Raw genomic sequence first — 16,530 nt, forward strand, 5'->3', positions numbered from 1 at the left:
GCTAGACTAAAGACATTTCTTTACCTGTCAGTTAACTTGGACTTTCCTGTTGTTTTGAATCTCTAAATGTCTTCCATAAATCATGAATTTCCTATACAGTTTTAAGGAGAATACTTAATTCTCAAGAATTCCATGATAATGGTGTTCATTGGGTCCATGTTGTAAGTTTGGACAGTGGGGAAAACATTTATTTTGTTTTTTTTAACTATGTAAATAGTACGTGCAAAGAAAATGCCGTCGCTTGGTTTGGGGGTAATAAACCTGACCCAGACAAGGCAGCTGTCCTCGGAGTTTGCTGTGAGCGCAGCCTTGGTTGAGCAATTCTGAGCCTTCATACATCAGTCTCACCGTGCCTGCAGTCAGTTCTGTTCTGGATGGTGTTAGGCATTGTAGGGAGACATCATGTGGTGTAATTAGATAGGGATTTTTGGTTGGTTTGTTTGTTTGCTTAGGTAAAACTGTTTTTAAAAACCTCAAAACTGGTTTTTAAGAGCTGTCTTAGGTTCACAGCAAACTTGAATAGAAAGGAGGGCTTTCACAGGTACCCCTGCCTGCTTGCATGGTTCCCCTTCAGCTACGTCCTGCACTCGAGCTGTGCTTTTTTTGCAGCTGAACCTACACTGACACATCATTGTCACTTAAAGTCCATAGGTTACATTAGGGTTTGCTCTCAGTGCTGTAAATTCTGTGGTTGTGGACAAGTGTATAATGACATTTCTCCATCATTATGTCGCACGGAGTACTTTCACTGCTCCAGCAACCCTCCTGCTCTTATTTGTTCCCTGCCCCCCATCAGCACCCCTGGGAGTCACTGGCTATTATTATTATTTTCTTTATTTTCACCATTGTTTTCTCTCTACCAGAATATCATACAGTTGAAATCATGCAGCATGTAGCCTTTTCAGTTCAGCTTCTTTCAGTAGTGGTATGCATTGATCTTTTTTTTTTTTTTCTTTTTTTTCTGAAGCTGGAAACGGGGAGAGACAGTCAGACAGACTCCCACATGCGCCCAACCGGGATCCACCCGGCACGCCCACCAGGGGTGACGCTCTGCCCACCAGGGGGTGATGCTCTGCCCCTCCAGGGCGTCGCTCTGCCTGGACCAGAGCCACTCTAGCGCCTGGGGCAGAGGCCAAGGAGCCATCCCCAGCGCCCGGGCCATCTTTGCTCCAATGGAGCCTTGGCTGCGAGAGGGGAAGAGAGAGACAGAGAGGAAGGAGGGGGGCGGGGTGGAGAAGCAAATGGGCGCTTCTCCTATGTGCCCTGGCCGGGAATCGAACCCAGGTCCCCCGCACGCCAGGCCGATGCTCTACCGCTGAGCCAACCGGCCAGGGCCTGTCTGTCCGTATCTGTCCCTCTCTCTGTCTCTGTAAAAAATAAACAAACAAATAAATAAATAAATAAATTTCTGTTTTGTTATATTAACAAACTCTTGCAACTCTAAAACATTTTTAGGATCATCAGAGTTTTAATATAAAATTAATATATAAAACTTGAACTGGTTAGGAAACTTCCAGTAGGAATTATAAGACTTTGCTGTTGTTCACTTTATTTCAGAAGATTGCTGCTTCTGTTATAAAGTTGGTATGTTTTTATTACAAAAAAAAATGTTTGAACAAAGAGTAACAGAATTTTTTAAAAAATCATTATTGTCTCACTATTCCTTCGGATGAACTTCAACAGTGAAATTGTCAAATTAATTATAAATGTCCATCCTGGCCAGTTAAGCACATCTTATATTGATAATGTGATCCTGCTCTTTGGTTCTCACTTGAAAATTCTAGGTGTCATTTTAGGGAAAGGAACCCAAACTATTTGCTTCCTTGGGTTCTGTTTCTGATTGTGACCCCTGACCTTTTACTGCTGACATTTCAGGTCCTTAAATAATGCTTCTAGATTCTTCAGCTAGTGATAGGGTGAATAACTACTACTTTTTATTTTATTTTTTAAAAATTTTTTATTGATTTTAGAAAGAGAGAGAGAAAAAGGCAGGGGGGGAAACCGGAACAGTTAATAACAACTCGCAGTTGCTTTTTGTATGTGCCCCAACCAGGCAACTCAGGAACTCCAAGTGGTGGCCTCAGCATTCCAGATTGATGCCTTATCCACTGCGCCACGATAGGTCAGGCACTACTACTTTTTAGACTGAGAAAATAAATGACAAAATTTTAAACATTAGGCCATTTAGGAATAAAATTCTGTCTTTACAATTTTTTCTTAAGGTGAGAGGAGGGGAGATAGTGAGGCAGACTTCCACATGCACCCTGACTGAAATCTACCAGGCAACCCCTGTCTGGGACTGATGTTCGAATCAACCAAGCTATCCTCAGTGCCTGGGGCCAATGCTCGGATCAGCTGAGCAACTGGCTGCAGGATGAGAAGAGAGAGAGAAGGGGGAGAGGGAGAGAGGCACATGGTCACTTCCCTTGTGTGCACTGACTAGTAATTGAACCCGGGACTTCCATGCACTGGGCCTATACTCTATCTACTGAGCCACCAGCCAGGGCTGTCTTTATAATTTAAATCATTCCTGTGGCCACTTTGCCAACCAGCTGTCAGAGGAATTTTACTTTGTGTAGCAGCACAGGGGACTAGATGGCAGCTCTACAAAGTATGCTGAAGGGTTTGCAGTTATGCACCTACTCTTGGCTTTTTGTTAAAACATTAATATCATAGTTTATTATTTTTATTTTTATTTTTTTATATCAAGTGAGAGGCAGGGAGGCAGACAGACAGACTCCTGCATGCACCTGGACTGAGATTCACCTGGAAACCCCCATCTGGGGCTTATATTCTGCCCCTACGGGGCCACTTCTTTGTTACTCGGCAACCGAATTATTTTAGCCTGTGAGGCTAGGCTGTGGAGACATCCTCAGTGCCCAAGTCCAACTTGCTCATTCAGGCCATGGCTGCAAGAGCAGAAGGGGTGAGGTGGAAAAGCTTCTCCTGTGTGTCTGGGAATTGAACCCAGGACTTTCACATGCCGTGGCTGACGCTCTACCTCTGAGCCAACCATCCAGGGCCTCAAGATTTTAATATTATACATTCCTCTAAGGCAGTGGTTCTCAAAGTGTGTGCCAGGGCACTCTGGTGCATCCTAGAATATTTCCAGGTGTGCCCTATGGTATTCCAGAGAAATATGTGCCTGTTGGGGACCAAAAAACCAACAGGGTTTTTGGAGTTTAGATTTTTGGGGGACAAAGGTGTAGGGAATTGGCTGTAAGCTGACAGTCTGCCCAACCCCCCACCTCACTTGCCTGATTAGGTTGCGAAAGGCTGTTAAACTGTGGTGCTGGATTGTTTACAGTTTATACTACCCCCATGTTCCCCGGAAAGATTGGAGACAAGTTTCTTCTATCCTTTGTTTGGTGTAAAGTTAAGATGCTATGTATGGTGGGGGTTTTCTGCACTTGGTAAAATTCTTGGGTTGCCTTGGAAACATGATCAGAGATATCATTGATTTGCTAATGGTCTCACTTTGCCCTATAAATAAAGCAAGATATGGTTTATGGTCATGCTTTGTTCTTGCGAGCAGCAATTACAGGACCCTCTTGACCTGTATTTTCTTAATTCTGCACCGTTCCCACTCAGGACCTGGAATTACTAGCTGTGCTGGTTCGTGGCATGTGCCCAGATATAAGAATAAATATAGTTACTCTATTATACCATTTCATTATGGAAATACCGCTCTTTTTGTTAACACATCATTATTATATTTACTATTAACACATCATTATATTATTTTTAGATAAATACACCCAAATAAAATGGATAGATTTCTCATAAAGAAGAAGTGAGCAACAATTAAGTGTAAATAAAATAGGACTTGAAGAATGACAGGCAGAATTTAATTTATAGCATTTTCCATCACTTAACACTGAACAATACGATTGAATTAGAAACCCATTCATGGAAGCTTCAAATGATTTTGGTTTAACATTGATAGAAGAAGAATTGGCAGCTATATCCACTGATTGTGGATTGATGATAAAACATAAGGAATTGTCTCTTGAAGTCTTTTGGATTTCTATAAGAGAAGAATATATGGCAATATCTAAAAAAGCTTTGAACATTTTACTACAATTTTCAGCATCCTATTTATGTGAATTAGGATGTTCTACCCTCAACACAATTAAGAGTAAAAAGAGAGGAATTCTTTGATGTATTGACGAGGAAATGAGAGTTTGCCTTTCAAATATATGCCCAAACATTGGAGAAATCACTGGGACACATTAGGCTCTTGTCTCTCATAAACACAAGAATGAAAAAATTTTAACACATTTGCACCAGGACCTGCTGAATTTACTAAATCTTACTAAGGATGTATCTATATATATATTTAAAAAGATAATTTTGTTATTTATTTTTTAACCTCTCTTTTTTATGAATTTTTAGAGCATAACTCAAATACATAATATAGCCCTGGCCGATTGGCTCAGTGGTAGAGCGTCGGCCTGGCGTGCAGGAGTCCTGGGTTTGATTCCAGGCCAGGGCACACAGGAGAAGCGCCCATCTGCTTCTCCACCCCTCCCCCTCTCCTTTCTCTCTGTTTCTCTCTTCCCCTCCCGCAGCCGAGGTTCCATTGGAGCAAAGATGGCCTGAGCGCTGAGGATGGCTCTGTGGCCTCTGCCTTAGGTGCTAGAATGGCTCTGGATGCAACAGAGCGATGCCCCAGATGGGCAGAGCATCACCCCTGGTGGGCATGCTGGGTGGATCCCGGTCAGGCGCATGCGGGAGTCTGTCTGACTGCCTCCCTGTTTCCAGCTTCGGAAAAATGCAAAAAAAAAAATAATGTAATATAAAAATGTTTTTTTGCCTGACCAGGCGGTGGCGCAGTGAATAGAGCATCAGACTGGGATGCAGAGGACCCAGGTTCGAGACCCCAAGGTCGCCAGCTTGAGTGCGGGTTCACCAGGTTTGAGCAAAAGCTCACCAGCTTGGACCCAAGGTCGCTGGCTCAAGCAAGGGGTTACTCAGTCTGCTGAAGGCCCGCGGTCAAGGCACATATGAGAAAGCAATCAATGAACAACTAAGGTCTCACAACAAAAAACTGATGATTGATGCTTCTCATCTCTCTCCGTTCCTGTCTGTATGTCCCTGTCTATTCCTCTCTCTGACTCTCTCTATATAAAGAAAAAAAAAAGTTGATGATTTCATTTGGCCTGACCTGTGGTGGCGCAGTGGATAAAGTGTCGACCTAGAACGCTAAGGTCACTGGTTTGAAACCCTGGCCTTGCCTGGTCAAGGCACATGTGGGAGTTGATGCTTCCTGCTCCTCCCTCTTTCTCTCTCTCTTCCTCTCTCTATCCTCACTCTTTCTAAAATCAATAAATAAAATCCTTTAAAAAAATGTTTTTTAATGTCAGAATAAATTTAATTTTGTCATATTTATTTCATTTAATTACCATAAAAGCACGCTTGGACTTTATTTTTTTCTTTAATATTTGACCTAATTATTATAACATATTTCTCAGAAATTTGTATATAGTGCGCCTACAGTTATTTGTAGGATTTTAAATGCGCCTGACTTCAAACAGTTTGAGAACCACTGCTCTAAGGTATGCCATTATTGAGGTACACAGAGTCTCCTCCCAGGCCCCAGAGCGCCTGGTTGTAGCCCGGTTGTCCTCACTGCACTGACTTTCCCGCTCATTACCTTCCCAGCAAGGACACTCAAGACTCAGAACACTGTGCATTCACTTTTGTGCTGGATTGTTCCTTTTTCTCTAAAGCCTATTTCTAAACATTGGAAACATTTTGGACATCTTAAACTTTTTTTTTAAAGAGTATACTGACCATCCATGCATCCATTAGTGTGCTCCCACAATTGTCAACATCTGCTGTCCTTGTTTGAAGGGTACATTTTAAGCATCATGTTTTCCTTCATTTTTGGGAAAATGAGTTTTCTCTATTGCAAAAAAAAAATTGCTCTCAATAAAAAAAAAATTAAAAATTGCTCTCATTCTTTAATTCAAGTAAGTTTTTCCGAGAGGAAATTTAGTTGAGCTGTGTTGACTTTTTGCATGTATTATCCAGGAGGACTATTTGTTGTAACAGCAATGGCATCTGACATTTATTGAGCAATAAATATGTGCTGATGGTGTGGAGTGTCACCCTTGCTATCACATGTAATCTCTCAATGGTCTGAAGGAGTGCTCTTCTATCCCAGTTTTTTAGGCAGAAAAACTGAAGTTCAGACAGGTTAAATAAAATTGCTTAAGATCAACATAGTTAGATGTTGGCAGAGCAAGAGGAGTTTGGCTCCAAACCCTGAATTCTTCACTGTCATCCTGTATTACTCATAGAAATTCCAGCCAAACTTAATTGAGCCAGAAGGATGTAGTCCAAAATATATCAAAAATCAAATCACAGGTCTTTCCACAAGTACAAAATTAGTTTAGTTTTTCTTCTGACTTTTATTGAAAATAAGAGCAGATTATGGGAAATGTAATTTTGAAAAAGAAGCAGTTTTTAAAAATAGATTTTATTTATTAATTTTACAGAGAGGGGCGGGGAGCAAGAAGCATCAACTCATTCATTGTTGTTTCACTTTAGTTGTTCATTGCTTGCTTGCCTGTATGTGCCTCAACCTGGCAAGCCCAAGGTTTCAAACTGGCGACCTCAGTGTTCCAGGTCTATGCTCTATCCACTGCACTACCTCCGGCCAGCAGAAGCAGTTTTCTTTTATGAATGTTGGACTGTTAGGGTTTTTTTAATTGTAAATGCATTTGAAATTAAAATTTTAAACTCAACAATGTATTAAGTATTAAGATAATTGAAGCCATTTTCCATTTCATTCCTCTCATTTTAAGGTCTGTGTCAAAGTCGTTCCGTACCCTGCATCTGTTTCCATCTTTACAGATGCAGTTGGGAGGCAGGCAGGTAGCTCATCAGTCAGCAAGTCTTACCAATTCTGTCTTCAAATCGTCCTTTTGTTCTTTCCATCCTACTTTTCTCTTGCCTTTGCAGTGGGGCCAACTTACATAACATGAGCCTGTGGTGAATGCCAAGTAGAGGGTTGTCTGGACATCTCTCACTACTCACTCTGTAGCTGGTGTGGCCTCAATCATACTCTCCCTAAAACAGATCTGGCTGTTATTCTCATTGCACAAGGCATCCATGGCAGTTGCTTCTAGAAAAAGTCAGAGTCAGCATGACACTCAGTGCTGTCTGCACTCTGGCTGCTGCCTATTATTTCTGCCTGTGTTCTCAATTACCTCTGTTTGCCTGCTTCTCCATGAACATATCCTCTACCCTTTGACTTTCCTTGCCTAATTTTGCTTCCAGCATGTCTAGATGCACATTTTTGTGGCTTTATCCATAGCCCTCTCTAGTGGTAATCAATTTCCTTCTTTCCTACAGGATGTGAAAGTTTGCAGCCTTCCTCTAACTCCACACTGCTCCACATCCCCTTTTTTTTCATATAAAAGACATTTCACCTTTGAGATTCTCTTACACAGACCTAGACACAGACAGGGCTAGTTGATGCCATTAGCCCCATGGATAAGCCATGTGGATATGGATGATTCACATCATTGACCATCCACATGGATTGCTATCTGGTATCCTAGCCTAGGCTCAAAGAGCATTCACTAAGTTCTTATAGACTTAAAAGAGACAGTACTCTATAGCTATTAAGAGTGGGGGGATGCTACAGCCAGAGACTGCCTGGGCTTGGATCAGGGTGCTGCTGCCAATTAACTGTGGGGCTTTAAGCAAGTCATACAATCTCTGTACCTTGTATCTCAGTATTTCTCATCTTAAAAATGATAATTAAAGAGAGCCCTGTAAGGTCATCAAATATGTAAATATATTATTTCAGGAAGAACTAACAGAAGCATACCTGGAATATAGTTAGAACTCTAAAAATGTTAGTTATTAATGATTACTTATTTCATTTTATAGGCATATAGGTTAGAGTTTACCACCCTAAAAAGTTCTACTTCTAAAATGTTATATCTCACTCATCAACTGTAAGCAGCATCTTGGATTTTTAACTTGATGTAGACTACAAGTTTCTTACCTTGCTATTTTTTCTCAGTTTGTCATCCTCTCCCTGACTCAGCCACTTTCTTTCCCCAACCTGTGCCCCATGTGGTCTTCCCTTTGACCCATACCAGCCCCGTACCAGCCACAGGGACTCTGTTCTGGAAAAGTATCGCAGTTAGCAAAATTCATAGGTGGCAAGATCAAAATCTTATAGGAAATAGGGGATTAGAAAAAAATTTTTTAATGACATTAAGTATATATCTTAAACCTTTTAGAGTCTAGAAGACATATTCTTCCAAAGCAAACTAGATATATTGGTGTTAAAAGTCTGTTCTAGCCTGACCAGGTGGTGGCGCAGTGAATAGAGTGTCGGACTGGGACACAGAGGACCCAGGTTTGAAACCCCAAGGTTGCCGGCTTGAGCATGGCCTCACCAGCTTGAGCATAGGATCATAGATGTGACCCCATAGTTTCTGGCTCGAGCCCAAGGGTCACTGGCTTGAACCAAAGGTCGCTGGCTTGAGCCCAAGGTCACTGGCTTGAGCAAGGGGGTCATTCACTCTGCTGTAGCCCCCCCCCCCCGGTCAAGGCACATTTGAGAAAGCAATCAATGAACAACTAAGGTGCCACAACAAAGAATTGATGCTTCTCATCTCTGTCCCTTTCTGTCTGTCCCTACCTGTCCCTTTCTCTGACTATCTCTGTCTCTGTCAAAACAAAACAAAAAAAAGTCTACTCTGATGAGAATGTTTCCTTTGAATGAATTGGCTTCTTTACACATTCAGAAAAGTTTGCTGTAGCTTCCTATAAGCACTTAATGTTTGGGGCATTAACACTCTTCTTGTGGTAGATATGTTTCAAAGGCTCTTAAAAATGTGTATATAATCCCTTCTACTTACTATGGTTCATAGAAGTGCTTCTTTAATATTCAATATATGGATATGTTAACTTGTTGGTACACAAGTATATAACTCATCTTCAAGCTACAGTTAATGATTGAAGCTGGACTTTTATACCTACTTAACTGACAAAACTGCAACCCTGGGTCATCCTGTGTCCCACTGTCTGTTTCTATGAACTTGGCAACAGAACCATCCTGTGACTCCGGTCCTAGGTGGGCTGTGTACACCCATGCTTTTGGCACAGGCAGTTGCCCCTCCTGGGATGCCGTTTCTTTGACTTTTCAGCTTGGTGACTGTTCAGCCTTCTACATTCTGCTTAGAGGTTTTCTACTCAGAGAGAAAATACTTGCTCTCTTTTTCATTTGACCTTGCCTTCTTTGGGGGCTGCTGCTGTGTATATCACTTTGTATTTTAATATGTGTAGATGAGTTCAGTTTAATGTTGTTTGAAAAACTGCATGTTAATTTGTACTTGTAGCTTGTCAAAGTAGCAACAGTGAGTGTTGAATAGTTGACAAAATATTTCTCTTTGTGCTGTGATACTTAATCACTGTCAGTTTAATATTCATGTGGGCATCTATTTCTCTTGCAAGGTACTAAGCTTCTGGAGGTCAGAGACTATACCCATCCTTCTAAAATATTCCCCAGAGCACCTCTCATATGCAATGTGGGAATCAGTACTCAGTACATACTTGCTGGTTAACAGAGTTCGTGGACATTTAGGTGACCCAGGATTTAGTTCTCCAAGCTGGATGTGATCATCAAGAGCTAAAGGTCGTGTTCATAGACCAGTCTTCAGAAGCCGAGTATCAGTTAGCTATATATCTTTCAGGTATAGGTTGTAGCATTTTTCAACAAGCATTAATAAAATAGTTAATACATCGAAGCAAAGTTTATGTTTAGAAGAAGACACTGATCATTCATGTCTCTTGAATTGACTGGTATTAGGGCTTACACACTTTGGGGTGTTTGGCCATCTAAATTCTAAATGACCGACTATAGTCAGTAGGCTGTAAATAGTGGACAGAAGATACCTTGACCCAGAAATCTTTCTGTGTGAGATGTGGGGAAAGAACTCCAGCTGTATGGGGTTGTTGTAATATACTATTTATACTACATTCTTTATTTCACTGTCCTGTTAAACTTTCCAGGTCTGTAATACCTACTAAGTACAGACTCTCATTTCAAGACCTGGCCTAATATAGGTCCAGCTTACCTTTGCAGCTAATTTCCTAGTGTGTGTGTGTGTGTTTATGAATCTATTCTCGTCTCATGAAACAACATGCATTTCTGAACTTCGTGGGCTTCAGAAGCTTTGAGGATTTGACCTTCATTAACATCCTGTTAAATTTCTCCTGTGTGAAATGCTAGTCTAGAGCAGGGGTCAGGAACCTATGGCTCACGAGCCAGATGTGGCTCTTTTGATGGCTGCATCTGGTTCGCAAATCTTTAATAAAAATAATAATGTTAAAAATATAAAACATTCTCATGTATTACAATCCATTCTTTTCCTACCGCTCATGTTCATGGTTGCAGGTGGCTAGAGCCAATCACAGCTGTCTTCCGGAACAACACCAAATTTTTATTGGATAATGTGTAACGTACATGAGTCGTTGTATGGCTCTCATGGAATTACACTTTAAAATATGTGGCATTCATGGCTCTCTCAGCCAAAAAGTTTCCCTACCCCTGGTCTAGAGAAATAATTATTTCTAAGTAAGTTATGGAAATAATCTACAATTTCTAACCATCTCTAAGGTCTTCAATGCTATTAAATGTAAGCAGTCTTGCCCCAACACTCGTGAGATCGTGGGATTGAGTGGTGATTGAAGTAAATCCTCACATCTGGATTATTTTTAGCTCACTAATGTAAAAAATTACTCCTCAGTTCTCTTCACGTTTTCCATTCAACATGGGTCTGTGGGATTGGGAACAGAGATCATGAAATTAGCATATGGAATGGCTTCTGCTTTCAAGGGATTTAAATTTTAAGGATACACGAGATTCAGTACTGTACAAGCAGAATTACTGATGCACAAACAAAAGTTACTGACTTCATGTGTGCCAGTAAGTGCTGAACTGCTTTGATAATCATAGGAATACTGGAGTATGTGATGGCCAAGGTGGCTTCAAACAATTGGTGAGGAATGGAGAAAGTTGAGCCTTGAGCTGTCTTAGAGAATAGGAAAATTTGATTGAGCCGAGCAGGGATCAAAAGTGAGGTGAAGCATGGAGACTACATGCGTGGGTGGTGACTGCACATGGTGTGGGTGACTTGAAGAGATCCATTGACTTCCTTGTCATGGGAATGAAGGGAAGAAACTTCAGTGTTTTGCAGAATAGAGGTACTATTAGTGTAGAACTGTACCTATTTTCTTTCTTCAAATCCTGGGACCTAGAAACATTATTACCTTGTTGGCTTATAAAATGTCAAGTTGTATGCAGTTTATTTCTTTAGGATACACTTATACACACACACACACATACACACAATCTCTTGATAACTTACAGTGGCTCACATAATTAAAAACAAGAATGAATGAGAGGTTAGGCAGTGGAGAGTGGTCAGAAGTTCACAGGCCTTTAGTCAAGAGTCAATGGAATGCTCTGTTTTCTAATGAGTGAGCAGCCACACCCATGTCTGCAGATCAGTTCAGTCTATTTGAAGGGATGTTCTTTGTAGTTCCCTGTATGTTTGCTTAGCTAAAGATACTACCTTTTTCTGTAACTGAGTCATATAAGTACCTCAGCAATAGGCTGGACCCGACTGAGAGTTAGATGGAACTCTTTATTGATAAGATGTTATTGATGTAATCAATAAAAGGCTATAATTTTAAAAATACATATTTAATATTGATTATGTTTCTGATAGATGTTTCTATTATTCATCCTTTTTCCTATATGTATGAAACTTTTATCTTTACATTGTAGTATCATTATTAATTTTTTCCCAAAGGATAGCATATTCTATTTGATTATAGTATCAGTATTACTCATATTGGAAACATTTTTCTTTACAACTACTGAAGAATGATATATAACCTCTGGGTATTGGGGCACTAAACTATGGTCCTGAATTAGGATGACTTAGTTGCTTACAACCTAACTTATGCCTCAATAAAGGTTTAACAATTAATGAAGTACTATTGTGATACCCTTAATGACTTCCTTTGCCTTCTACACTAACGATCCTTGTTCTAAACTAAATGACTAGTACATTTGGGTAGCAGCTGATGAAGTTAGTGGCTTCTGCTTTGCCACTGCTGCCCAGTGTCCATTTATTTTTAAATAAACTGTCAGAAACACAAAAGATGGTTACAGAATTATGTTGGCATTCTCATATAATGTGCTATATTTCACAAACTTAAAATGCTGAAGTAGGATTGGTTTCCTAAGAATAAAGAGTACCATATTGAAATGTCAGTGGAGAAAGGATAGCTTTATTATTGGATAGCTGAGGGTATAAATGTACTACCTGTACTCTCTACAAACCAGCCCTTGTTCTTTGATGCTGGTGATGATTATTGCCTAGTGTTACATAAATGAAGCACGGGGAACTCTGGAGAGATCCCTGGGGTTCCTCTTAGCATGTCTGCCCCTGTTAGGTTACCTGGTTTATCATAGCTTAAAAGTGAAATGTATATTTTACAAACTTGGTTTGTGCTGTTTCATATGATTGCCTTCCTGTAATCCAAGTGACTTTTCTTTCCTTTGTTAAATAAAGCAGTGATTTAAATGGCTTTTAAAGAATAAAGAAGCATGATAAGAGAAAGCTTAAATATTGTACAACCTGCTCAGAATAGAAACCTTTCAGAGAACTGTTCCACTTAAGGAATTTCCTTGGTAGATACCTCAAGCTTTATGCACAGAAATCCATTTCTTTCTTAGAATTAAAAACACTCCTAGATTTTTATTATAATGGCTACAAATGTTTATCTTGTTTTAAAGCAGGGATCCCCAAACTACGGCCTGCAGGCCACATGCGGCCCCCTGAGGCCATTTATTCGCCCCCGCCGCACTTCCGGAAGGGGCACCTCTTTCATTGGTGGTCAATGAAAGGAGCACATTGACCATCTCATTAGCCAAAAGCAGGCCCATAGTTCCCATTGAAATACTGCTCAGTTTCTTGATTTAAATTTAATTGTTTTTTATTTTAAATATTGTATTTGTTCCCGTTTTGTTTTTTTACTTTAAAATATGTGCAGTGTGCATAGGGATTTGTTCATAGTTTTTTTATAGTCCGGCCCTCCAACGGTCTGAGGGACAGTGAACTGGCCCCCTGTGTAAAAAGTTTGGGGACCCCTGTTTTAAAGGGTAGACAGTGTCAAGACTTGCTTGGAAGCAACCAGAAATACCAGTTTCTCTATATAGAGTTCCCCTCTAAAACCTGAAGACAAAAGTTACATTCTCATTTTGTGGTATAAGTGGTATAAGTGTCCAAGATAGTGGTATAAGGGCTCATTTTCTTTTAGCTAATTAATTAAACCAAGTTTGTAAAATATACATTTCACTTTTAAGCTATGATGAACCAGGTAACCTAACAGGGGCAGACATGCTAAGAGGAACCCCAGGGATCTCTCCAGAGTTCCCCATGCTTCATTTATGTCACACTAGGAATTTCAAGAAGATGAATTTTTGGTCACTATAGGAATGTCATGGTTTTCTTTCCCTAGATTTAAAAGTTTAGAGTTGTCTATCTGAGTTGTCTATCTGACTGTGGACTCAATGGACAGTCTTTCTTTGCTGCTAAGCTACTGGTTTTACTGGGGGTCCTCACAGCCTTATTGGATCCAGTGATGGAGAAAGGGCACTATGCTCTTTGTGCCTGTACCCTTGGATTTTCCTGCCTTCCACCCCGGAAAATCCATTATCTTATCCCCATGATTCTGTTCCCTATAAAGAAGGATTAAAGCCATGGGAAACACTCCCCTATATCTATTTAACAATAATTTTACAGCTTATGAATTGATGGTATTGGATGTCCATTAAGAATAACCACATCAGGAAAGTCTAGAACTGCCATAGGATCACATTCTATAAAATATAAGTTTAGCATCTTAATTTTGTACATGAGGAAAACATTTACAGAGCAAGTCAATCTAATGGTTTGTTACTTTCAAAATGATTTCTTTTTCAGCGTTTTCTCCTGGTACAATTTCAGCCATTTTTGAGTTATTAACATAAAAACTGAATGTTGGCCCTGGCCGGTTGGCTCAGTGGTAGAGCGTCGGCCTGGCGTGTAGAAGTCCCGAGTTTGATTCCTGGCCAGGGCACACAGGAGAAGCGCCCATCTGCTTCTCCACCCCTCCCCCTCTCCTTCCTCTCTGTCTCTCTCTTCCCTTCCCGCAGCTGAGGCTCCATTGGAGCAAAGATGGCCCGGGCGCTGGGGATGGCTGCTTGGCCTGGCTGCTTGGCCTCTGCCCCAGGCGCTAGAGTGGCTCTGGTCGCGGCAGAGCGTCGCCCCCTGGTGGGCGTGTCGGGTGGATCCTGGTCGGGCGCATGCGGGAGTCTGTCTGACTGTCTCTCCCCGTTTCTACCTTCAGAAAAATACAAAAAAAACCCACTGAATGTTGAAAATGTGCATGTGTAGTTGGTGATAGAGGAAAAATGTTACTTCCTTTTAAATTTCTATTCAGAATTGAAATATGTGACAATTGTCATCTAAATCTGTTTGGTGTTTTTTTATTTTTTGTTTTTCAAAGAAAGAGTAAGAGAGAGAGAAAGAAAGCACAAGAGAGAGAGACAGGAAGGGAGAGAGGTGAGAAGCATCAACTTGTAGTGGCAGCATCTTAATTGTTCATTGATTGCTTCTCATATGTACCTTGATGGCCGGGGCTCCAGCTGAGTGAGTGACCCCTTGCTCAAGCCAGTGACTGTGGGCTTCAAGACAGCAACCTTTGGGCTTAAGCCACAAAGCCCATGCTCAAGCTGGTGACCTTGGAGTTTCAAACCTGGGACCTCAGTGTCCCAGGTCAATGCTCTATCCACTGCACCAGCACCGGTCAGGCAGAGATCTGTGGTTTTTGGTTTTTGGGGTTTTTTTTTAATCAGTAAAAATGACTAGCATTTAAAATGCATTTTAATAAGAACACTTTCTCACCATCCTTAATAAAAGATTTGAACTTTTTAATCTGAATCAGCTCTGGCATCAGGACTTAACTGCCTCCTGGTCCGTGGAGCTCACATGCCAGCGCAATACTAACTCTGCCATGCTCTTGAGGCAGGTTTGAGCCATGTCCTCCCCTGTCGGCAGTCCTTGTGGTAATTTCAGGGGCTTGATTCTTATCAAATGTTTAACCACTTTCAGCTTTGCATTCACTGAAGGGATATTCTTGTGAACTTGCGGAGTATGTGCTTTTACTAAACCAAGCATCTTTATTACATCTTTTTCCCAATATGGATACCTTTTTATTCTGGTAACAATATGCAGTTTATGAGGGTGCTGTGGATCCCCACCATATTTTTCGTGATCTTCAGGTGAAGGCTGAAACACTTTATCTGGAATTCTTGACTTGGTAAATTTATGACGAATCCAATCTGTACAAACGAGAGATCCCACACCTTTTGTCACCGTATGTAGTCTGCCTGGGGGCCTCTGAATGAGTGAGCGCAAAACCCCAGCCATGAGGGTGGTGACTTGCTGCAGAGCCCACCACCAGGAAGCTCCATACACAGAGATCTGTGGTTTTTAAATGGGAATAAATACCATATAAATTAGAGTATTTATCAAGGAACTATACATCTATATTTTTATTACTAATTTAAGAAAAAATTAAATATGAAAATTGATTTTAATATATTTGACCACATGCAGTATGATTGCAGCATCTCTCTTTATCTTGATGCCCTTCTGTTGGCATCTTTTAGAATCATTAACAATATCTCTGAACCACTGGACCTGTTTTGTTAAAGCAGGAAAGAAATTCATTATGCCTGTACTATATTGTTAGCAAATGTAAGAGTCTATCACTTCAAGCAGTGATGGGAATTTGGCCTCTGACCTTTTTGAAGTTACTATATCTTCTGCATCATGTTATCAGGACGCTGAGTTTCTCTTATGTTTTTTCTCTTTCATTGTTGCCTTCTGATGTGGCTGCTGTGTTGACAACCCTCTCTACTTCTGCTGCTGACATACTTGTTTCCCATCATTAAGGAAACCTCCCAAGGTAAGCACTGTTACGGAGTTTGGCATGCTTTCTGGCTCAGTGTGTAAATATCCAGGATTATATCCATTACAGTATCCCATGTGGAACACCTCTCCCCTTGAGGAGAAAAATCAGCTCCCTCCTGTAAAACCTGAACTGTGAACAATCAATGTTGGTAATGATACAAAATTAAACTTTTCCTCTTCCTTTACAAAGCAGTTTCATACATTTTATCCTTGGTAGTACTGCTCTGGTCCTGTCAAGTTACTGTTTCTATTTCATTAATGGTGCAGTGAGGCTTTGAGAGATGAAGCAGCATGTCCTAACTCCCAGATGGAGGAAATGGGGAGCCGGGGCTGTGCAGTCTCACCACCCAAAAGTGGGAAGGATGAAATAGTAATGTCACAGAATGATAGTGTGTAACTCTCATTATTGACTGAGCCAGCTCTCTTTTCTACATCCTCTTTAGAATAGTTGGTACCATCAGAAAAATTC

The 16,530-nt window shown here is 40.7% G+C and overlaps 1 protein-coding gene and 1 pseudogene across 1 annotated transcript in view; one reads left to right on the plus strand and one right to left on the minus strand.

Annotated features, from left to right (window-relative positions):
* Positions 1 to 16,530, plus strand: part of KIF13A (kinesin family member 13A) — a 287,998-nt gene that overhangs the window by 106,884 nt on the left and 164,584 nt on the right. Inside the window, 1 exon segment of the mRNA XM_066268312.1 lies at positions 16,044 to 16,056. Coding sequence (XP_066124409.1) covers positions 16,044 to 16,056 — 13 coding nt within the window.
* Positions 15,039 to 15,522, minus strand: LOC136328936 (large ribosomal subunit protein uL30m pseudogene; annotated as a pseudogene).

Source organism: Saccopteryx bilineata, chromosome 3, assembly GCF_036850765.1.
Source record: "Saccopteryx bilineata isolate mSacBil1 chromosome 3, mSacBil1_pri_phased_curated, whole genome shotgun sequence".
NCBI classification, from domain to species: Eukaryota; Metazoa; Chordata; class Mammalia; order Chiroptera; family Emballonuridae; genus Saccopteryx; species Saccopteryx bilineata.